Source organism: Ipomoea nil, unplaced genomic scaffold, assembly GCF_001879475.1.
Source record: "Ipomoea nil cultivar Tokyo-kokei standard unplaced genomic scaffold, Asagao_1.1 scaffold1438, whole genome shotgun sequence".
In the NCBI taxonomy this organism is placed as follows: domain Eukaryota; kingdom Viridiplantae; phylum Streptophyta; class Magnoliopsida; order Solanales; family Convolvulaceae; genus Ipomoea; species Ipomoea nil.
The window spans coordinates 132,246-157,151 of record NW_017617866.1 but is presented as its reverse complement, the minus strand read 5'-3'; the positions used below and the strand labels follow the sequence as shown (position 1 = coordinate 157,151).

At 44.9% G+C, this 24,906-nt stretch overlaps 1 protein-coding gene across 1 annotated transcript; it reads right to left on the bottom strand.

Moving 5' to 3' along the window:
* Window positions 1-297: 297 nt before the first annotated feature.
* LOC109188591 lies at window positions 298-20,084 on the bottom strand. The gene is made up of 5 exons (XM_019339221.1): window positions 19,723-20,084; window positions 18,744-19,302; window positions 17,645-18,530; window positions 774-920; window positions 298-671 (listed from the first exon to the last, which is right to left on the bottom strand). Exons 1-5 carry the CDS (start codon window positions 20,082-20,084, stop codon window positions 298-300), a joined length of 2,328 nt encoding a protein of 775 aa, XP_019194766.1.
* Between the last annotated feature and the right edge of the window lie 4,822 nt (window positions 20,085-24,906).

The window sequence follows — 24,906 nt, the reverse complement described above, 5'->3', positions numbered from 1 at the left end:
ATTCAAGACTTGACTAAACCAAGCATGAAAAATATTTTTCACAATATTAGGAATTGAAAGGCTATATTGGCTCCAAATGTTGCTTGCAAAATCACATAACACCAAAGCATGCATAGTGTCTTCATGGATGATACCACACATGGCACAATTTGGTTCAACATCCACCCTCTTTATAAGCAAGTTCTTTGTGGTGGGGAGGGTATCACTTAGAGCTCTCCATAGAAAAGTTTTCCATTTGGGGGGGATTTTAAGCTTCCAAATGGTGAGCCATTTATCAAATGTCCCACTATTATTCTCCTAATTCCCAATGATTAGCCTGAAGACACTCTTAATAGAATAGTAACCTTTAGGATCCCCATGCCAATACCAAGTATCCTCGCAGTCTGGGGAAACTGGTATTTTTAAAATACGAGCTACATCAGTAGGTACGGAAATATCTGACAGAATTGAATGATCCCACATACCAATATCCTGGTAAATGAAACCCACTACTCTAGCACCAGTGAGTTGAGGAGGCATCTCAGTTTGTATCATAGGATCTTGATCATCTTGGAGCCAAGGATGCTCCCAAATTAGCGTAAATTCCCCATCCCCAATCCTGCGTCTCACACCACTACAAACCATGCCTTTAGCTGCCATAATACTACGCCAACAGAAACTAAGGTTATTTCCTAAACATGCTTCAAAGAATGATCATTTAGGATAGTATCTAGCCTTGTAAAAACGAGCCACCAAAGAATTAGGTTTAGTAAGAAAGCGTCATGCCTGCTTACCCAACAATGCCAAATTAAATGCCCGTAAATCCTTGAAACCCAAACCCCTATGTTTCTTAGGGATGCATAACTTATCCCACGCTTGCCAGTGAATACCTCGGTCGGCTCCAGATCCCCACCAATACCAGTTCATGGTTCGCTCAATAGCTGAATAAACTGACACAGGTAGCAAATAAACTGTAACACCCCGTGTTACGACCCCTAAAACCATTTAATTAATTAATCAATAGCCCAAGAGAAAGAATAAATTATAATGATTAATTAGGGATAGAATTACTTAGTTCCAAAACCCAACCCATAAACCCAATCCTTAGTTCCAAAAGGAATAGAATTAGCAAGCCTATAATATTAGTTCCTAATTAGGACTCCTAAATATATAAATTGGGGACTTAAGAGGCACCTAGAACTCCCCCACAAGATTAACGCCCCACCACCCCAAAAGAGCTCCAAGAATCCCCTTAGGAGAAATCGAGAAAGCAAGGAAGCTTAAAGAAAGATCCTTCATAGCCAAGGAATTAATTAAGGCTAAGAGGTAACCCATGTCTCAACAAAACCTATTTTCATAGTTATAATTCCCCTTAGGGTTTCCCCATATTATTGTATATTGGCGAGTTATGATGATTATTATTGGTAATTGATGTGATGATCCCATGGGGGATCTTGACAATCTTGATATTGGGAGATTCTTGATAATTATGGTGTTCTTGATAATTATATGGAGTTCTTGATGATCATGTGTTGTTCCTGATAATTGTGTGACGTTCTTGATGCTTATGTGTTATTCTTACCGAATCTTGCAATTAGAAGACGAACCGTATTCTTGTTGATATAAAAGTGATTAGAACCCTAGGTTGTATCGTATGATCTTATTCTTGGATTATCGGGTGGGGAAATCGCATGTTTGGGTGTTGATTATATTTAGAAAAGCATGATAGGTTATGTGCCGTTCGTTTCTTGTATTTGATTCGTTAATTGGCTACGTGTTGTCGTTAATTTCGTCGTAAAGTGTCTAAGCATGGTTTCGGGTTCCACAACGGTTCCCGGGGCATAAAGTGTGTGAAAAGAGTCAGTGGGGGGTAGGGGACCCGCCACCTACCCACGGCCGTGAAACACCGCCCGGCAGTGGGTAGCCGGCGGGCGGGCAGCTGCCCGCCGGCGACCCGCTGCCCGGAACAGTAAAGACCGGCGGGCAGCCGGCGGGTGGCCCCCACCCACCGGCTACCCGCTGGAAATTATCCCACCTTGGGATCCCGGCTTCCCCGTTTGATGTTCCCCCGTTCCCCGTGGTGTCCCAACGGACTCCGTTTATCGTGCCTATGTCTAGTTTGATGTTTCGGTTACCGTTCGTAGGTTTATGAGTCTATTATATTGTATGCTAGTTGAATTGGTATCCCGTTGACCTAGGTGGTAGAAGCATGAATCCCTTAGGACTATTCTTAGTATGTGATGGATCACGCATAGGTTTTGTTATACGTTTTCTCCCCCTTCCTAATGTGTAATGTGGGTTGCATGTGCTTGCTATGTGTTATATGTGTGTTTTACCCCAATTCGGTTGCGATCGGATTGGTTATCCTGAGCTGCGGTTCAGAAGTTGGCTGCGGTCAGATTGATACTCTTGGGCTGCGGTCCACCGTTTGGTTGCGATCAAACGTTTCTATACGAGCTGCGGTTCGTCCTTTTTCCTGGCTGCGGTCAGATGACATTCTCTTGGGCTGCGGTCCACTGTTTGGTTGCGATCAAACACTATGATGAGCTGCGGTTCATCGGTCGGTTGCGATCGACCCCTCCGTGTTGCGATACGGGGCAGGGTGCTGCGGGGCCGTGTCAGAGCTATATGCGCTGACCTTCATGTATGGGCATCCGATTGGTCCTGTGGCGCCAACAAAGTGTGTTATGTGTTGTGACATGGACGAGTTGTGATTACGAGTGTCTTGGGGGATGTGACTATGGGATTTATATTGGGGAATGTTCATGTTGGGTTATGATCATTGTTTATGCTTTGCCTTATCTGCCTTATCTGTTGTGAACTGCATATGCTTGTTATAACTGTTGCTTGTGTCTAGCCTTATCTGTCGAGTCATCCCCGGTTTTAAAGCTAGAGTTCGTAGGATATATCTTCATGCTCAAAATGGTTTTCGTATATCTATATATATCTCTATATGTATTGTATTTCAACGCGTTGGAGTGGGTTACCAGCATCTCTCGCTGAACAGATATATTTGGCTTTCAGGCACAGAGGACTAGAGCACTGGAGCGCGCTAGAACTGGAACGTAGAAGTAGATTAGTTTCCCTTTTCGGCCTGCGCGCCATATTATGCATTGTGTTTCAATGGATATTAGTTAGACAGCCTGTGCACCTGGGTTCTCTAGCCCAGGTGTGGCATAGCACCCCGTACACTTATGATATACTTTGGGATGTAATGAGATATTACCTTTATTATATAAGCTTAAAATGTCTTAAAAATCTGGGGTGTTACATAAACACCCATTGAAAACGTAGGCAAAGACTGAGCCACACATTTCAATAAGATTTCCTTACCGGCCTACGATAATAGTTTCTTGTTCCACGATCCAATTCTCTGCCTGATTTTATCTTCAATATATGAGAAAGTTGTATTCTTGTTTCTTCCTAAAAAATAAGGTAGTCCCAAATATTTTCCAAAATTAGGGGCCTGGACTGCTTTTAGAATCTGCCCGCCACTTCTTCTCTGTCTGTCTCACATGTATTCTTGCTGTAACATATGCTAGATTTATGATAATTAACCACCTGCCCAGATAAATTCTCATACATAGGCAAACAATTCTTAATCTCACCAGCCTCCTGTGCATTAGCTTTGAAAAACAGTAGGTTATCATTAGCAAAAAATAAATGTGAGATATGGGGAGCACCTCTAGCAACCCTATAGCCATGAATAGAACCATAAGGATTGGGTTGGAAGGATAATGAGAGTGGACGATTCGGGTTTCAATCTTGAGGACAAAGTCAATTTAGGAAATAGGATCAAAGTTTTCAAAGTTGCAACTTAGGAAGTAAGGTTGCCACCTTGTATGGTATCATTTGAAATAAGGAATCAAAAATGAGTTTTGAAAGGGTAGAATGGGTCCCTTAATGAAACGGTATTCGATAGACAAAGAAAGGAAAGGAATTTGGCTAGAATGGGGTTAAGGATTCTTGACTTCAAGCGATTATTCCTGTTTGTAGCTTCGTTAAATTATGACGTAACGACGAACTGATGGCCCTTTCAGTCTTGGCACCACCTGTCTCTAAGGTTTCCGTTGATCTTTCCTTCCCAAGCTAAAATCTTATCCATCTTTATCGCTTTTGAAGGAATTCCCGTGATGAATTCCGTGCATACTCTCCCAAAATGCCCAAAAGTCTTGACCTTGTTGGTTAGCAAAGCCAATCCCTAGGTCTCAACTCCCGATTCTTGTTGGGGTTTCTTAAGGATCAAGGGACTTTGGGTTGGTTTCCTCGTTTTATTGAATTTCATCTCTTCCTTGGTAGGTGAGATCCTTAGCACGTCCTCACGTCCCTCCCAAAATTTGGCTTGTTGCTCCCTTTTGGTGATGCTTCTAGTAGCGAAAGCTCTTAGCACGCTTCCTTCCTTCTTGGAATGCAGTCCGTTATTGATTCTTGTTGTGAAATGACTTGGCGGTCCTTACGAGTTATTTTACTTCCTTGTTTGACCCTTAAAGTAATTGAGGTCTTGCTACCAAAGTGTTCCATACACTTCCCGTGAACGTACGACCCTAGAATGGGTGCACGAAATCTTATGATAAGAAATGTCCTTAGACTCTAGTCGTCTTATTTTGTTCTTCTTGGGTGAAAAGGATGTCTCCATTATTCTTCACGGATTCGGGGACATTTAGTAAGGTAAACAAAGGGTTAAGGACTGGAATGGGTTTGTACCATGGGTGTCGGCATTCTTGCTCTTTACAAAATCTTGAAGGAGTCCTTTTGAAGATGCGAACGATAACCAAGATTGTAAGAAACTCGGTCCATCCTTAGGGCTTGACTTGAGGCTTTTGTAAGTCTGTAGCGCAAGTTCTTAACTCGACTTTGCACGTTTCTTTTTGTCAATCATTCCTAGTTGGTTGAATTGTAGGGTTCAACTGTAACTTCACAACTAACGCAATCGATAATACATTTTTGGAAATGAGACGTGAGTTTAAGTCGTTTACTAAAGTCAACACCTTGAGGTGATCCATTGTTCCTTTCCCCAAGGATTCATGCATGCCCTTACTAATTGCTCAATAGGTCGCGTCTTGTTCACAGTTGGCAATCTTGGAATCTGCATAAGGTAGCTGGCTGTAATCCAATCTTTTGCCTTTTCCTTGTCTTGGTTAACAACAAGCCCTCTTGGTCTTTCTTGAAGTTTGGCTTGTCGTCCGGTCCCATTTAATCCTTTAGCGACCAAATGCTTAGTGATGCCTTTCTCTTTCTTGGAGTGCCGCCGCATGACGTTTGGCGATTTTGTGTATCGCATGTACTTCTTACGGTGCCTTAAAACCATCGAGGTCCTCATTCCAAAGTAAGATCTTCATTGCTGTGAAGCTTAGTGCATAGTACTTTCTATGCTTCCGTTGCCTCTGCTTAACACGCCGAGTCATTTTTAACAACTATCCTAACACCAACCTAATAAGCATCAACCTTCACGCAATTTAGACAAAGCAAGGGGTTTACACCTCTTGTAGGGTTTTAGAAAGGGTTCGGAAGAGAGGGATACAAAATTAGAGCAATGTCAATGATTCCAAGCTCATAACAATTTAAGGTTTCCAAGGATGAATTATATATAACAAAGAGTAAGTAAAGGCATAACGGGTGTTTATGTAACACCCCCCACAAAAACAACAAGACCTAAAAACAAGTCTTAACACATGCAGATTAACAATAAAACTAGCACAGTGGAAGATAAATGGAAACTGGATAAAAGAAATCCAAAATAGGGGTGTCATGCCACGTATACCACACGAGGTAACGCTAAGGCGACAATCTGCAAGTGTAACACACTATCCCAAAACGTCCATCTAAAAACAATCTAAAACCATTGGCACGCAGGCCACCAAAAACACAGTGTAAAGGTACAGGTACTAAGCTACCGGCTCTAGACATTGCGCTCGACTACTCAACACCTGAAAGAACACAAAGATAAACATCGGGGCGACGCCCGGTCAGCGAAAGATGCTGGTAACCCACCAATACCGTTAAGTATCATAAATAGGTAGATATAAGATATAAAAACCATTTTCGAAACGGAATACATATATATAAGTCAAAAGCCAAGATTAAAAGACGACACAAGACTCACCACTCGCAAGGATAACACCGGGAACACATCCTAACCACAAAGGTTAACCACACACAAGGATAAAGACTCACCCACCGGCAACACATGCCAAACAACACAAGCCTCCCTGACTACACACGTCACGAGAAAAGATCACACAACAACGGCTACACAAGCCCTCGTGACATCACCCATCACGAGTTGATATGCCTTCCTTATGCCCTGTTCCAACCTTATGGCTACCCCCAACCTTGTACCTTCAAAGCCAACCATTACCTCCAGAAAACCCCTGTACAGCCAAGTCCAACCTTATTCCGCCAGGACCGTCGTCCCCCACCTATAACCACCAACGAAAACCCACCAATCACGGCAACACATGCCCGGATAACACAATGTTATCCCCCAATCACGTGGACTCAGCCACAGCTCCATAATCACGTCACGGCCACTACGAGGACCGCTGCAATACCTTGGTGACTAGCGTCCCATACCACTAATCGTGCAATCCAGGTAGAGCCACACACGCACCACCACTCACACGAAAGTCAAGCAACGGATTACAACGAAGGTATGAAACATACTCAATCAAGGAACGGGTCACCACCCAACAACAACAACGATGAAAACGCAAGATATCATCAACCAAACGAAAGGTACGAACAATACACACGCTAGCATTAAGACAACAAACTAGCATGCTTATCAACGGAGAAACTCAAGATAGTTCCGAGGAACACACAAGACACTTCTTGATTCAACGAAACACAATGTTGAACACTTAGCACGATTCACGACACCAAAGATCCTACATGGATACCTACCATATAGCTCTAGACCTACGAAACATCAAGAAGACACTCAAATAGTTCCACAAAAGAAAAACGAGAAGCCAAAAGACCAAACATCGAGACAAACAAATCACGGGGAACAAATCCCGAACCAAACGCCACCGTGTACCCCGCGGGTAGGCCCCTACCCGTGGTTCTACCCGCGGGTACAAAACCCACATTCTCGTGTACCGGCGGGTAGGCGGCGGGTAGGGCTCTCCCCGCCGTTCCGCCCGCGAGTACACGCTCCTGTGTCAAACAATCCCTTCGGGGATTTTCTTCTCCAAACACAAATTCAAGTCCAAAACATGCCAAATCTCACCAAACACAACAAAATGACTTGAACCATGGAAAATGCCAAGCAATGGCACAAAGGAATCCTAAACACAAGCTCTAGATATGCAATATCACAAGATAAATGCATAAACTCTCACATTTCATAGCAAAACACAAATAGAAGCCAAGAAATCATATATAGGTAAGCAAAATAGGTTTTGTAGAGCATGGGTTACCTCTTGAAGACCAAAAGACTCCTCATACACCACAACAAGCTCTCCACTAAGCTCACTAGCCAAACCCACTTCAAGATCAAACCAAAAGATCATAAAGATCCTACCTTTAAGAAAAAGACAACTGTAACACCCCGTGTTACGACCCCTAAGATCAATTAAATCATTTAATCAATTACCCAAAAGAAAGAATTAAATCAAAATAATTAATTAGGAAGGCCCACCATAGTCCACAGGCCCTTATCCCTAAACCCAATCCTTAGTCCCAAAAGAAATAGAACTAGCAAGCCCATAATATTAGTTCCTAACTAGGACACCTAAATATATAAATAGGGGACTTAAGGGGCACCTAGAAACCCCCCACCACAAGAGTAACGCCCACCACCCCAAAGAGCTCCAAGAATCCCCTAGAAGAAATCAAGAAAGCAAGAAAGCTTAAAGAAAGACCCTTCATAGCCAAGGAATTAATTAAGGCTAAGAGGTAACCCATGTCTCAACAAAACCTATTTTCATAGCTATGATTTCCCCCGTAGGATTTCCCCATATTATTGTGTATTGATGATTTGCGATATTATTATTGATGATTGATGGGATAATTCCATGGGTGATCTTGATATTGGGAGATTCTTGATAATTATGATGTTCTTGATGATTATGTGGAGTTCTTGATGTTTATATGTCATTCTTGATAATTGTATATGCTTATGTGTTATTTGCACCGAATCTTGTAATTGGAGGACGAATCGTATTCTTGTGGGTATAAAAGTGATTAGAACCCTAGGTTGTATCGTATGATATCATTCTTGGTGTATCGGGTGGGAAATTGCATGTTTGGGGTATCGATTATGTTAGAAAAGCATGATAGGTTATGTGCTGTACGTTTCTCGTATTTGATCCATTAATTGACTACGTGTTGATCGTTAATTGCGTTGTAAAGTGTCTAAGCATGGTTTCGGGTTCCACAATGGTTCCCGGGGCGTTTTTGTGATGAAAAGAGTCAGTGGGGGGTAGGTGGGGGTAGGGGACCCGCCACCTACCCGCGGCCAACTCGGGCAGTCCCGGCGGGCAAGCAGCTGCCCGCCGGGCACCCGCTGCCCGGAACAGTGCACGCCGGCGGGCAGCCGGCGGGTGGACCCCCACCCACCGGCTACCCACTGGAAAATACCCCAACCCGGGATTTTGGCTTCCCCGTTTGATGTTTCCCCGACCCCCGTGGTGTCCCAACGGACTCCGTCTATCGTGCCTATGTCTAGTTTGATATTTCGGGTACTGTTCGTAGGTTGTATGAGTCTTATATATTGCATGCTAGTTGAATTGGTATCCCGCTGACCTAGGTGAAAGGAGTATGAACCCCTTAGGACTATTCTTAGCATGTGAAGGATCACGCATATGTTTTGTTATACGTTTCCTCCCCTTCCCATTGTGTTAATGTGGGTTGCATGTGCTTGCTACGTGTTATGTGTGCGTGTCACCCCGAATTGGTTGAGATCAATCGGCCTATACGGGCAGTCGGGTGGGCTGAGAACCATAACGGCTGTTAACCAGGCTGGTAGAGACCGGTCAGGTATATAAATATTATATAGGACTAAGTTCCACTATACGGGCAGTCGGATGGGCTGAGAACCATACCGGCTGTTAACCAGGCTGGTAAAGACCGGTCAGGTATATAAATATTATATAGGACAAAGGTCCACTATACGGGCAGTTGAATGGGTTGAGAACCATCCCAACTGTTAACCAGGCTGGTAGAGACCGGTCAGGTATATAAATATTATATAGAACTGCGGTTCATTAGTCGGTTGCGATCGGCTCCTCCGTAATGTGAGACGGGGCAGGGTGCTGCGGGGCCGTGTCAGAGCTATATGCGCTGACCCTCATGTATGGGCATGCGATTGGTCCTGTGGCGCCAACAAAGTGTGCTATGTGATGAGATATGGATGAGTGTGTTTATGATTATATTGGGGGATGTGACTATGGGATCTATGCTGGGGATTGCTTACATTGGGTTATGATTATTAATTGTGCTCAGCTTTATCTGTCTTCCTGTGGAGGATTGTATACGCCTGTTATAACTGTTGCTTGTGTCTAGCCTTATCTGTCGAGTCATTCCCGGTTTTAAAAGCTAGAGTCTCGTAGGATATATCTTCATGCTTCAAAATGGTTTTTGTATATCTATATATATCTCTATATGTAATGTATTTCAACACGTTAGAGTGGGTTACCAGCATCTCTCGCTGAACAGATATATTTGGCTTTCAGGCACAGAAGAGTAAGTCACTGGAGCGCGCTAGAACTTGGAACATAGAAGTAGTTAGTTTCCCCTTCGGCCTGCGTGCCATGTTCACACATTTACATTATTGAGGCATTAGTTAGTTAGCCTGCGCACCTGAGTTCTCTAACTCAGGTGTGGCATAGCACCCCGTACTCTTGTATTCTGTTTTTGGGATTTAATAAGATTTCACCTTTGTTTCATAAGTTTTAAATATCCTGAAAATCTGGGGTGTTACAGTTGGTATCAGAGCCTAAAGTTGACCCTAGGATAAGACTCTTAAGATCAGACCTTAGGACATTAAGCTTAAACACTAGGTACTTAGGAACATAGGATTTAGGAATCTTAGGACGCGCGGTGAGATTGTGAAACCTACACATAACCTCTCCTCACTTTATCCCTTTCTAACTTAAAGAAACTCCCCCCTTCGCTTATTGCATCAAGGTAAGGACGCAAAATAACATCGACCTATGAACTCCAGGATGGCACCGAGAAGAGGACAGGTAGGAACACCGAAACTCCCCACCGAGGAATTCCTGACTCAGAATCTGCAACGCCTGGCCCAAATTGCCCGGGCACTAAGTACTACCGCTCCCCAGCCTTTACCAAACGAGAACTTGGAGATCCACCACCAAGTCTCGACACACCAACCACCCACCCTCTCAGGGAACGAAGACCCCACGACCCTCGAGGAGTGGATCGGGACTTTCGACAAGATATTCAGGGCAACTAAATACCCCGAGGACCACCAAGTAAGAATGACCTCCTTCTACTTCAGACACGAGGCCGACACCTGGTGGGCTCACGAAGGACCCACCTGCGAACAAGACCCCGGATTCAACTGGGAAACCCTAAAAGCGCGGCTACGAGAGCAATTCTATCCCAACCACCTAAGAGCCACCATATACGAAGAATTCCTCCACCTAAGACAAGGTGCAACCTCGATCACGGAATACTACCAACAATTCCACCGACTGGCTCGCCTCATCCCCGAGCTAGTACCCACCGAAAGGATCAGGATCGAAAGGTTCATAACAGGCCTTGACCCCGAATACCAAAAAGCCCTGGCCACACAAGAGCCAGGAACCCTTAGAGAAGCCTATGCCAAGGCATCCCAAATACAACAAGTGCCAAACCAACCCCGGGAAACACGCCTGGGAAACAAAAGGAAATCAGAAGGAAATCACATGAACCCCACCCGCGGCCTTAAAAACCCCAGGGCCGCCTCACCCCGCCAAGTCACAGCGCCAACCGCTCAAGGAAGAATCCTTACTCTAAGCAAAGCCAAAATTGGGGATAGCAACATAGTCTCCGGAACCTTCCTAGTACACGCCACCCCCGCCACAGTGTTATTTGACTCGGGGGCTACCAACTCGTTTATAGCAACCGAGTTTGCCACTCGGCTCGGCCTCAACACCAGCACCAAGGTCCGACTCCAGGTCAAAGTGGCCTCCGACGAAATCCTAGAATGCGACCGCATGTACGAGAATATAATGATCACCATACAAGGGGTGGAATTTCCCATCAACCTAATCCGATTCAAACTGGATGGGGTACAGGTGATTTTGGGCATGGATTGGCTAGGGAAATACCAAGCACAAATCCTATGCGGAGAACAAAAATTGGTCCTACGGGGACCAAACGGTAAGAGGGTATCATACCATGGGACCCACCAGAAAGCCGGGATCAAAGTGGTGAACATGATGAAAATGAAGAAATACCTAAACAAGGGAAGCGAGGCCTTCCTATGTTCGGTCGAGGACCTCAGCACCAAAACCCCCGAACCACAAACCATTCCAGTGGTAAACGAATTCACCGACGTCTTCCCGGACGAAATCCCCGGGGCACCCCCAGTCAGAGAAGTCGAGTTCACCATAGATCTCGTACCGGGCGCTGCCCCAACTTCCAAACCTCCCTACCGATTAGCACCAAAAGAAATGAAGGAACTAAAGACGCAACTGCAAGAATTGCTAGACAAGGGCTACATCCGTCCTAGCACCTCCCCATGGGGAGCGCCAGTGTTGTTTGTTAAAAAGAAGGATGGGAGCATGCGCCTATGCATCGACTACATGGAACTTAACCAAGTCACGATAAAGAATAAGTACCCCCTTCCCCGAATCGACGACTTGTTCGACCAACTTAAAGGGGCAGGGGTATTCTCAAAGATTGATCTAAGTTCCGGGTATCACCAAATACAGGTGGCCAAACCGGACATTCAGAAAACAGCCTTCCGGACACGTTACGGTCACTATGAATTCACCGTAATGCCCTTCGGACTCACCAACGCGCCTGCCATATTCATGGACCTCATGAACCGAGTATTCCGACCCCACTTAGATGAATTCGTCATTGTATTCATTGATGACATCCTAGTCTACTCCCGAAACAAGGAAGAACATGAAAGACACCTCCGCATAACCCTGCAAACTCTAAGGGAGCACCAACTATACGCCAAGTTCTCTAAATGCGAATTTTGGAAAGACAGCGTGGCCTTCCTGGGTCACGTGATAACCAAGGAAGGGATTAAGGTGGACCCCGCCAAAATCCGTGCCGTTAAAGAATGGACCACACCAAGCTCACTCACCGAAGTCCGAAGCTTCCTAGGCTTGGCGGGCTACTACAGGAGATTTGTACCCGACTTCACCAGGATAGCCCAACCCCTCAACAAACTCATGAAAAAGGAAACCACCTTCCAATGGGACAACAACTGCGTCTCGGCCTTTCAAGAATTGAAGGATAAGTTAACCACGGCACCCGTACTCGCCATCCCCTCCGGGGAGGAAGGATTCGAGGTCTTCAGTGACGCATCCAAGAAGGCGTTGGGGTGCGTGCTAATGCAAAAAGGCCGAGTAATAGCCTACGCATCCAGGCAACTCAAAACCCACGAAGAAAACTACCCCACCCACGACCTCGAGCTAGCCGCCATCGTGTTCGCACAAAAAATTTGGAGGCATTACTTATACGGGGTGCAATGCAAGATTTACACGGACCATAAGAGCCTAAAGTACATCTTCACCCAAAAAGACCTAAACATGAGACAACGGAGGTGGTTAGAACTCATAAAGGATTACGACCTGGACATCCAATACCATGAGGGAAAAGCTAACGTGGTGGCGGATGCCCTAAGCAGGAAGACTAACCACTCCCTCAACACCACTTGGATCCTACCGGACCAACTGTACAGGGACTTCCAAAGACTGAATTTGGAAATAATAAAACAAGGTCAAAACCACCCCGACATCCACTTATTCAACACACAAGTCGTACCTACGCTCTTCGAGGAAATCAAAATAGGGCAACAGTAGGATCCGGAACTAGATAAAATCCGCCTCGACCTAACCCAGGGGAAGGAAGGACCCTTCAAAATACACGAAGACGGTAGTCTCCGTTACCAAGGTAGGTGGTGCGTGCCCTCAACGCACCCCCACTTGAAGCAACAAATCTTGGAGGAAGGACACAACTCCCCATACTCGGTTCACCCAGGGGGTGACAAGCTATACCAAGATGTAAAAAGGTCGTTCTGGTGGCCCAACATGAAAAAGGAAATCGCGGATTTCGTGGCCAGGTGTCCGAATTGCCAAAGGGTGAAGGCCGAACGATGCAAGCCCAAGGGACTCGTACAACCCTTGAGATACCACAAGGAAAGTGGGATTCCATATCCATGGATTTCGTCGGAGGACTACCCCCAACGAAGACCGGCAAGGATAAGATTTGGGTCATAGTGGACCGACTAACCAAAACAGCGCGATTCATCGCCATGAAGGAAACGTGGACAATGACACAACTAGCCCAAACCTACTTGAGCCGAGTAGTGAAGTATCACGGAGTCCCCCGAAACATCGTATCCGATAGAGACTCCAGGTTCCTCTCACAATTCTGGAAATCACTGCAATTAGCCTTGGGGACACAACTAAAACTAAGCACTGCTTTCCACCCCACCACGGACGGCCAAACCGAGAGGACCATTCAGACTCTTGAAGACATGCTAAGAGCCTGCGTGTTAGACTTTCAAGGGACATGGGAGGAACACCTAGACCTTATTGAATTCTCATACAACAACAGCTACCACGCGAGCATTCGTATGGCACCCTACGAAGCTCTATACGGACAAAAATGCAGAACCCCCTTATGTTGGGAAGACATGGTCGACCCAATAACACTAGGGCCCCAACACCTACAGGATACAATCACCAAGGTCAAGCACATCCGGGAGAGGATGAAGGCTGCCCAGGACCGCCAAAAGTCCTATGCCGACCTAAAGAGGAAACAAGCCGAGTTCAACACCGGGGACAAGGTCTGGTTGAGAATCTCGCCCACACGAGGGGTGATGAGATTCGGAAGGAAAGGGAAGCTCAGCCCTCGATTTATCGGCCCCTATGAAATCATAGAAAAAGTTGGGAACCTAGCCTATCGCCTCGCCCTACCCGTCGAACTAGAACGAGTACACAACATAATCCACATATCCCAGCTAAAGAAATACGTACACGACCCGAGCCACGTGCTTCAACCCGAGTCACTAGTATACGAAGAAAGACCCGTGAGGATCTTGGACACCAAGACAAGAAACACCCGTCGCCGAGCCATAGAAATGGTGAAAGTCCTCTGGACCAACCATGGGACCGAGGAAGCAACGTGGGAGCTCAAAGACACAATGAGGGAACGCTACCCCGAACTTTTCACACCAGGTAACTAGGAGAAAGTCACTCGGCAAGGACCAAGCTTCGGGGACGAAGCTTCCCGATAAGGGGGAGAGAGTGTAACACCCCGTGTTACGACCCCTAAGATCAATTAAATCATTTAATCAGTTACCCAAAAGAAAGAATTAAATCACAATAATTAATTAGGAAGGCCCACCATAGTCCACGGGCCCTTATCCCTAAACCCAATCCTTAGTCCCAAAAGAAATAGAACTAGCAAGCCCATAATATTAGTTCCTAACTAGGACACCTAAATATATAAATAGGGGACTTAAGGGGCACCTAGAAACCCCCCACCACAAGAATAACGCCCACCACCCCAAAGAGCTCCAAGAATCCCCCTAGAAGAAATCAAGAAAGCAAGAAAGCAAAAAAGCTTAAAGAAAGACCCTTCATAGCCAAGGAATTAATTAAGGCTAAGAGGTAACCCATGTCTCAACAAAACCTATTTTCATAGCTATGATTTCCCCCGTAGGATTTCCCCATATTATTGTGTATTGATGATTTGCGATATTATTATTGATGATTGATGGGATAATTCCATGGGTGATCTTGATATTGGGAGATTCTTGATAATTATGATGTTCTTGATGATTATGTGGAGTTCTTGATGTTTATATGTCATTCTTGATAATTGTATATGCTTATGTGTTATTTGCACCGAATCTTGTAATTGGAGGACGAATCGTATTCTTGTGGGTATAAAAGTGATTAGAACCCTAGGTTGTATCGTATGATATCATTCTTGGTGTATCGGGTGGGAAATTGCATGTTTGGGGTGTCGATTATGTTAGAAAAGCATGATAGGTTATGTGCTGTACGTTTCTCGTATTTGATCCGTTAATTGACTACGTGTTGATCGTTAATTGCGTTGTAAAGTGTCTAAGCATGGTTTCAGGTTCCACAATGGTTCCTGGGGCGTTTTTGTGATGAAAAGAGTCAGTGGGGGGTAGGTGGGGGTAGGGGACCCGCCACCTACCCGCGGCCAAGTCGGGCAGTCCCGGCAGCGGGCAGCCGGCGGGCGGGCAGCTGCCCGCCGGGCACCCGCTGCCCGGAACAGTGCATGCCGGCGGGCAGCCGGCGGGTGGACCCCCACCCACCGGCTACCCGCTGGAAAATACCCCAACCCGGGATTTCGGCTTCCTCGTTTGATGTTTCCCCGACCCCCGTGGTGTCCCAATGGACTCCGTCTATCGTGCCTATGTCTAGTTTGATATTTCGGGTACCGTTCGTAGGTTGTATGAATCTTATATATTGCATGCTAGTTGAATTGGTATCCCGCTGACCTAGGTGAAAGGAGTATGAACTCCTTAGGACTATTCTTAGCATGTGAAGGATCACGCATAGGTTTTGTTATATGTTTCCTCCCCTTCCCATTGTGTTAATGTGGGTTGCATGTGCTTGCTACGTGTTATGTGTGCGTGTCACCCCGAATTGGTTGAGATCAATCGGGCTATACGGGCAGTCGGGTGGGCTGAGAACCATACCGGTTGTTAACCAGGCTGGTAGAGACCGGTCAGGTATATAAATATTATATAGGACTAAGTTCCACTATACGGGCAGTCGGATGGGCTGAGAACCATACCGGCTGTTAACCAGGCTGGTAAAGACCGGTCAGGTATATAAATATTATATAGGACAAAGGTCCACTATACAGGCAGTTGAATGGGTTGAGAACCATCCCAACTGTTAACCAGGATGGTAGAGACCGATCAGGTATATAAATATTATATAGAACTGCGGTTCATTAGTCGGTTGCGATCGGCTCCTCCGTAATGTGAGACGGGGCAGGGTGCTGCGGGGCCGTGTCAGGGCTATATGCGCTGACCCTCATGTATGGGCATGCGATTGGTCCTGTGGCGCCAACAAAGTGTGCTATGTGATGAGATATGGATGAGTGTGTTTATGATTATATTGGGGGATGTTACTATGGGATCTATGCTGGGGATTGCTTACATTGGGTTATGATTATTAATTGTGCTCAGCTTTATCTGTCTTGCCTGTGGAGGATTGTATACGCCTGTTATAACTGTTGCTTGTGTCTAGCCTTATCTGTCGAGTCATTCCCGGTTTTAAAAGCTAGAGTCTCGTAGGATATATCTTCATGCTTCAAAATGGTTTTTGTATATCTATATATATCTCTATATGTAATGTATTTCAACACGTTGGAGTGGGTTACCAGCATCTCTCGCTGAACAGATATATTTGGCTTTCAGGAACAGAAGAGTAAGTCACTAGTGCGCGCTAGAACTTGGAACATAGAAGTAGTTAGTTTCCCCTACGGCCTGCGTGCCATGTTCACACATTAACATTATTGAGGCATTAGTTAGTTAGCCTGTGCACTTGAGTTCTCTAACTCAGGTGTGGCATAGCACCCCGTACTCTTGTATTCTGTTTTTGGGATTTAATAAGATTTCACCTTTGTTTCATAAGTTTTAAATATCCTGAAAATCTGGGGTGTTACAACAACTATGATGGAACCAAAAAGACTATACAAGCTTAGATCTTACCCTTCTAGATGCCCAAATAGGAGAAAGATTGAACCTTGGAAGCAAAACTTGGAATCTTGACAAAAGTCTCACTTGGCTTGAAGAACAAGCTACTCTTCTTTTCTAGAGAGAAGGTAGAGATATTTTTCTAGGAATTGTAAGGAATGAAATGAAGAAGTCTTCTAGGTTTAGGTTACAAAACTAACTCTTGGTGAAAAGACAAGGCTACCCTTACTAACTCTTAGAAAGTGTAAGGAACAAGGGAACTCGTCCCAAAGCACAAGGTACAACACAACTTAAAGATTGACTAGTCAAATACTAGTCCTTGAGTATCAAAAAAATCAGGATTTTAGGAATCAATTCCTCAAGAGAAATAGAATTAATTACTCAATTAAATCATGGATTGGAGTGTGGATTTTTGGGGTGTCACATCCTCTCCCCCTTCAAAGAAGTTTCGTCCCCGAAACTTGGGTACAACGAGTTAAAATGAAGGTAACAAGGAAACAAAATTGTGACAAGAAATTTCAAGAATATCCCTTTTGGTCAAAAACTCCAAAAGTTCTCACAAGGGTTCCAAAGCAAAGAAGAAGACATTACGAATTCAAGGATTGGCAAGGGGTCAACAAACGGATATATTGAGCATCAAGAACTCTAACCTCAACACAACAACCAACTTCTAGACAACAACCAAGAACTAACCCAAACACCAACTAACAAACTAGCTAAACAACAAGGCAACAAACAGAACAAGCAAGCACACAAAGCACACAACAACCTAAGGAAACAAGGTACCTTCCACAAACAACTCAGGGTACCGCTCCCGCATCGATGCCTCTAGCTCCCAAGTAGCTTCTTCAACCCCATGATGAGACCACCAAACCTTTACCATCTTAACAGATTTCCTACGAGTGTCCCAAGTCTTGAAGTCCAAAATTCTGAGCGGCCTTTCTTCATAAGACAAATCTTCCTCTATCGGTAACACTTCCGGTGGTAAAACATGAGCCGGATCGTGAACATATCTCTTGAGCTGCGATACGTGAAACACATTATGCACTCTTTCCAACTCCAAAGGCAACGCCAAACAGTAAGCCAAACTCCCAATCCTTTCCAAGATTTCATACGGGCCTACAAATATAGGGCTCAACTTCCCTTTCTTCCCAAACCGCATTACTCCTCGGGTGGGAGATACCTTCAACCAAACCTTATCCCCAACCGAAAACTCCACCTGTCTTCTAGCCAAATCAGCATAAGATTTTTGACGATTCTGAGCCGCTTTCATCCTTTCCTGTATCTGTTTAACTTTCTCGGATGTGTCCAACAAGTATTGTGGCCCCAACACTATCGGATTGACAAGATCCTCCCAACAAAGCGGGCTACGACACTTCTGTCCATAGAGAGCTTCATAAGGTGCCATGCGAATACTCGAATGATAACTGTTGTTGTAAGAAAACTCGATCAAATCCATATGGTCCTCCCAAGACCCTTGAAAATCTAACATACAAGCTCTCAACAAATCCTCGATAGTCTGTACCGTCCTTTCTGTTTGTCCATCGGTGGCTGGGTGGAAAGCCGTACTGAGACTTAGCTTAGTCCCAAGGGCTGCTTGCAAGGATTCCCAAAATTGAGACAAGAACCTTGGATCCCTATCGGAGACAATATCCCTCGGAACTCCATGATACTTTACCACTTGGTTGACATAAGCTTGAGCCAACTGTGTCATTGTCCAAGTCTCCTTCATAGCAATAAGGCGAGCGGTCTTAGTCAGACGATCAACTATTACCTAGATTTTGTCCTTACCCGAACGGGTCGTCGGTAATCCTCCCACGAAATCCATAGATATAGAATCCCACTTTCCTTGTGGAATTTCTAACGGTTGTACCAACCCCTTAACCTTACAACGTTCCGCTTTAACCTTTTGGCAATTAAGGCACTTCCCTACAAACTCTGCAACTTCCTTCTTCATATTAGGCCACCAGAAGAAGCCTTTCACATCTTTGTATAACTTGTCTCCCCCGGGGTGAACCGAATAGGGTGTGTTATGACCCTCTTCCAAAATCCGTCGCTTCCACTGATCATATGACGCGGGTATGCACACACGGTTTTTGTACCTCAACACCCCATCCGCAGACAACTCAAACGGTCCCCCTTTTCCTCTAGCTAGGTCATCCCTTACCTTGGTCAAAAACATATCCCTTTGCTGCTCTTCCTTGATTTCTCCCAGAAACGTAGGTACAATCCTCAAGTTATAGCAACGAACTTCTGCCTCCACATTTCCTTGTTCCACCACTTCTAAGCTCATCTGTTGAAGCTCCTTACAAAGCTCATCCGCCACCACCCAAATAGAACTAGCGGTATGCTTCGATTTCCGACTTAAGGCGTCCGCCACCACATTAGCTTTTCCTTCATGATACTGAATATCTAACTCATAGTCCTTGATGAGTTCTAACCACCTTCGTTGTCGCATATTGAGATCCTTTTGGGTAAAGATATATTTGAGACTCTTGTGATCCGTGAATATCTTGCAACGCACCCCATAGAGATAATGCCTCCAAATTTTCAAAGCAAACACCACCGCGGCCAATTCCAAATCGTGCGTAGGGTAATTCTCTTTGTGAACCTTAAGCTAACGTGAGGCGTAAGCAATCACTCTCCCGTTTTGCATCAACACACAACCTAGTCCTTTCTTGGACGCATCATTGTATACCTCAAACCCTTCCGTTCCCGATGGCAAAATTAAAACTGGTGCAGACGTGAGCCTCTCCTTCAAATCTCGATATGCTGATTCACAAGCTTAGCTCCAAACGAAAGGCACTTCTTTTCTTAACAACTTAGTCAACGGTTGAGCCACCTTGGTAAAATCTAACACAAACCTTCGGTAATAGCCTGCTAAACCAAGAAAACTCCTTACTTCTGACACCGATGAAGGTATAGTCCAATCTTTCACTGCCCGTATCTTGTCCGGATCCACAGAAATCCCCCTACTATCAATCACGTGGCTTAGAAACGCCACACTGTCTTTCCAAAACTCGCACTTAGAGAACTTGGCGTACAACTGTTTTTCCCGCAAGATTTGAAGTACCGTCCGAAGGTGCCCAACATGCTCTCTCTTATCTTTTGAATAAACCAAAATATCGTCGATGAACACGATCACAAAATCATCGAGGTGGGGCTTGAACACTCTGTTCATCAGATCCATAAAAACTGCAGGAGCATTAGTCATCCCAAACGGCATAACTGTAAACTCATAGTGACCGTACCGAGTCCGAAACGCAGTCTTAGGGATATCCTTGTCTGCTACCCTTATCTGATGGTATCTTGACCTCAAGTCAACTTTGGAAAACACTCCCGCGCCACGGAGTTGATCAAACAAGTCGTCTATTCTTGGGAGAGGGTATTTGTTCTTGATGGTAACTTGATTCAGCTCCCGGTAGTCGATACACAACCTCATACTCCCGTCCTTCTTCTTTACAAACAACACCGGAGCTCCCCAAGGCGATGCACTTGGCCAGATATAACCCTTATCAAGAAGTTCTTGCAATTGAGCCTTCAACTCTTGCATTTCAGGCGGAGCCAAACGATAAGGGGCTTTAGAGATGGGTGCAGTGCCCGGCATAAGATCCACTGAAATTCCACTTCCCTAGCAGGCGGCATACCCGGTATTTCTTCGGGAAAAACATCAAGAAACTCACGGACTACGGGAATAGATTGAGCTACCTCTCCTTTTGCCTTCAAGTTCTCGACCGAACACAAGTACACATCATTGCCCTTGTCCATATACCTCTTCATCTTTACCATAGACACCAACTTAATTCCGGGTTCTTCCATCTTTCCACGATATGACACTCTTTTCCCGCTGGGTCCTCGTAGCACTACCTTCTGATCTTTGCACAAGATTTGGGCTCTAAACCGCCCCAACCAGTCCATACCTAGGACCACATCCATCCCATCCAAGTCGTACTGGATTAGATCACTCGAAAACTATTCACCTTTGATACAAATCTTGATGTCCTCAAAAAGACGATCACACATCCTAACTTCTCCCGATGCTACCTTCACGTCAAACCTCACTCCAGTGCCCCCAGATAAGCCCAACTTCTTCACGAGGCCGAATGATATAAACGAGTTAGACGCCCCTGAATCAAACAAGACTGTTGCTGGCACAGATTGCACAAGGAAGGTTCCCACTACTACGTCACTGTCACTTGTTCGAACTTCATTTAAGGTAAGCACCCTCTCTTCAGATGACCCCACCACCGGATGATGAACCTCTATCCTCCCAAACTCTCTTACATCACAGTGTGCTGGCAAAGCCGCTGCACTAGGACTTACCCTTGTGAACGTACCACTCTGAATCCACCGCTCAATCACCCCAGAAGCATTGCTAGCTTCAGTCAACCGAGATTTCTTAACCACTTCACCCACATCTTCAAACACTAAGGTTCGATGGCGAGGAGGCATCACAGACTTCTGCTACAACAACAAGGTTACCAAAAGAGCAAGCAAGCAAGCAAGACAGAAAGCAACGCACATCTCACCGCGCAACCTAGAATCCTAAGCCTAACACTTACCTTCTTAAGGTCTCTTAGAGGTCTCAAAAAACACTTAAACACTTAGAAAGTCCAGACTCAACTCTTCCTAGGCTCTAAACCAAGGCTCAAAACCTAAGCTCTGATACCAACTGTAACACCCCCCACAAAAACAACAAGACCTAAAAACAAGCCTTAACACATGCAGATTAACAATAAAACTAGCACAGCGGAAGATAAACAGAAACTGGATAAAAGAAATCCAAAACAGGGGTGTTATGCCACGTATACCACACGAGGTAACGCTAAGGCGACAATCTGCACGTGTAACACACTATCCCAAAACGTCCATCTAAAAACAATCTAAAACCATTGGCACGCAGGCCACCAAAAACACAGTCTAAAGGTACAGGTACTAAGCTACCAGCTCTAGACATCGCGCTCGACTACTCAACACCTGAAAGAACACAAAGATAAACATCGGGGCGACGCCCGGTCAGCGAAAGATGCTGGTAACCCACCAATACCGTTAAGTATCATAAATAGGTAGATATAAGATATAAAAACCATTTTTGAAACGGAATACATATATATAAGTCAAAAGCCAAGATTAAAAGACGACACAAGACTCACCACTCGCAAGGATAACACCGGGAACACATCCCAACCACAAAGGTTAACCACACACAAGGATAAAGACTCACCCAACGGCAACACATGCCAAACAACACAAGCCTCCGTGACTACACAAGTCACGAGAGAAGATCACACAACAACGGCTACACAAGCCCTCGTGACATCACCCATCACGAGTTGATATGCCTTCCTTATGCCCTGTTCCAACCTTATGGCTACCCCCAACCTTGTACCTTCAAAGCCAACCATTACCTCCAGAAAACCCCTGTACAGCCAAGTCCAACCTTATTCCGCCAGGACCGTCGTCCCCCACCTATAACCACCAACGAAAACCCACCAATCACGGCAACACATGCCCGGATAACACAATGTTATCCCCCAATCACGTGGACTCAGCCACAGCTCCATAATCACATCACGGCCACCACGAGGACCGCTGCAATACCTTGGTGACTAGCGTCCCATACCACTAATCGTGCAATCCAGGTAGAGCCACACACGCACCACCACTCACACGAAAGTCAAGCAACGGATTACAACGAAGGTATGAAACATACTCAATCAAGGAACGAGTCACCACCCAACAACAACAACGATGAAAACGCAAGTTATCATCAACCAAACGAAAGGTACGAACAACACACACGCTAGCATTAAGACAACAAACTAGCATGCTTATCAACGGAGAAACTCAAGATAGTTCCGAGGAACACACAAGACACTTCTTGGTTCAACGAAACACAATGTTGAACACTTAGCACGATTCACGACACCAAAGATCCTACATGGATACCTACCATATAGCTCTAGACCTAAGAAACATCAAGAAAACACTCAAATAGTTCCACAAAAGAACAACGGGAAGCGAAAAGACCAAACACCGAGACAAACAAATCACGGGGAACAAATCCTGAACCAAACGCCACCGTGTACCCCGCGGGTGGACCCACGGGTAGGCCCCTACCCGTCGTTCTGCCCGCGGGTACAACACCCACATTCCCGTGTACAGGCGGGTAGGCGGCAGGTAGGGCTCTCCCCGCCGTTCTGCCCGCGAGTACACGCTCCTGTGTCAAACAATCCCTTCGGAGATTTTCTTCTCCAAACACAAATTCAAGTCCAAAACATACCAAATCTCACCAAACACAACAAAATGACTTGAACCATGGAAAATGCCAAGCAATGGCACAAAGGAATCCTAAACACAAGCTCTAGATATGCAATATCACAAGATAAATGCATAAACTCTCACATTTCATAGCAAAACACAAATAGAAGCCAAGAAATCATATATAGGTAAGAAAAATAGGTTTTGTAGAGCATGGGTTACCTCTTGAAAACCAAAAGACTCCTCTTACACCACAACAAGCTCTCCACTAAGTTCACTAACCAAACCCACTTCAAGATCAAACCAAAAGATCATAAAGATCCTAGCTTTAAGAAAAAGACAACTAAGATGGAACCAACAATACTAGACAAGCTTAGATCTTACCCTTCTAGATGCCCAAATAGGTGAAAGATTGAATCTTGGAAGCAAAACTTGGAATCTTGTCAAAAGTCTCACTTGGCTTGAAGAACAAGCTACTCTTCTTTTCTAGAGAGAAGGTAGAGATATTTTTCTAGGAATTGTGAGGAATTAAATGAAGAAGTCTTCTAGGTTTAGGTTACAAAACTAACTCTTGGTGAAAAGACAAGGCTACCCTTACTAACTCTTAGAAAGTGTAAGGAACAAGGGAACTCCTCCCAAAGCACAAGGTACAACACAACTTAAAGATTGACTAGTCAAATACTAGTCCTTGAGTATCAAAAAAATCAGGATTTTAGGAATCAATTCCTCAAGAGAAATAGAATTAATTACTCAATTAATTCATGGATTGGAGTGTGGATTTTTGGGGTGTCACAGTTTAATTGCTTTCAAGGATAACCAAGGATTCAAGGCAAGGATTCCAACAATTAGGAATATCAAGAGGCTGGGATTCAAGGGCGAATGATATTTTAAGCTAAGGCAAAGGGTTCACAAGTTAACATGATATACTTACCTCGCACTAAAGATTAAGCAAAGGCGTTGTTCATGCATTACTTTACTTCCTTGCACTTAATTGGCGTCCTAGTTCTCTTTACAGGTGGTCTCCCACTTCCGTTACTCCTTTTCCGGATATGCTCCCGAACTCCCCATTATAGAAGTTGGATTCGGTAAAGGTTGGCGGCATTAGCTGTAACACCCCGTGTTACGACCCCTAAAACCAATTAATTATTTAACCAATTACCCAAAAGAAAGAATTAAATTACAGGAATTAATTAGGAAAAGGCCCACCATAGTCCATGGGCCCTCATCTCTAAACCCAACCCCAAGTCCTAGAAGGAATAGACCCCAAGTAAGATTCTTAGATATATAAATAGGGAACTTAGAAGGCACCTAGAACCCCCACCACAATAATCTCTCACCACACCAAGAATTCCAAGAATTCCCCTAGGAGAAATCAAGAAAGAAGAAAGATTAAAGAAAGATCCTTCATAGCCAAGGAATTAATTAAGGCTAAAGAGGTAACTCATGTCTCAACAAAAACTATTTTCATAGCTATAATTCCCCTCTTAGGATTTCCCCCTTATTCATGCGTGATTGATGATTCGTTATATTGATCTTGATAATTGGCATTGTGACTCCATAGGTGATCTTGGTGATCTTGAGAGGTTCTTGATGATTATATGGTGTTCTTGATGATTATATGATGTTCTTGATAATTATATGATGTTCTTGATGTTTACGTGATGTTTCCCCGACACCCGCTGCCCGGAGTCACGCCACCGGTGGGCAGCCGGCGGGTGAACCCTCACCCACCGGCTACCCGTTGGAAAATACCCTACCTCGGGTTTCCGGCTTCCCAGTTTGATGTT

Coding starts and splice junctions, on each gene's coding strand:
- LOC109188591 (XM_019339221.1), bottom strand. CDS start 20,084: ATGCCGTTTGGGATGACTAATGCTCCTGCAGTTTTTATGGATCTGATG. Junction 18,531..18,743: donor TTAAAGCGGAACGTTGTAAG/GTTAAGGGGTTG, acceptor CAAGTGGTAAAG/TATCATGGAGTTCCGAGGGA. Junction 672..773: donor ATTTAATTTGGCATTGTTGG/GTAAGCAGGCAT, acceptor AAGCATGTTTAG/GAAATAACCTTAGTTTCTGT.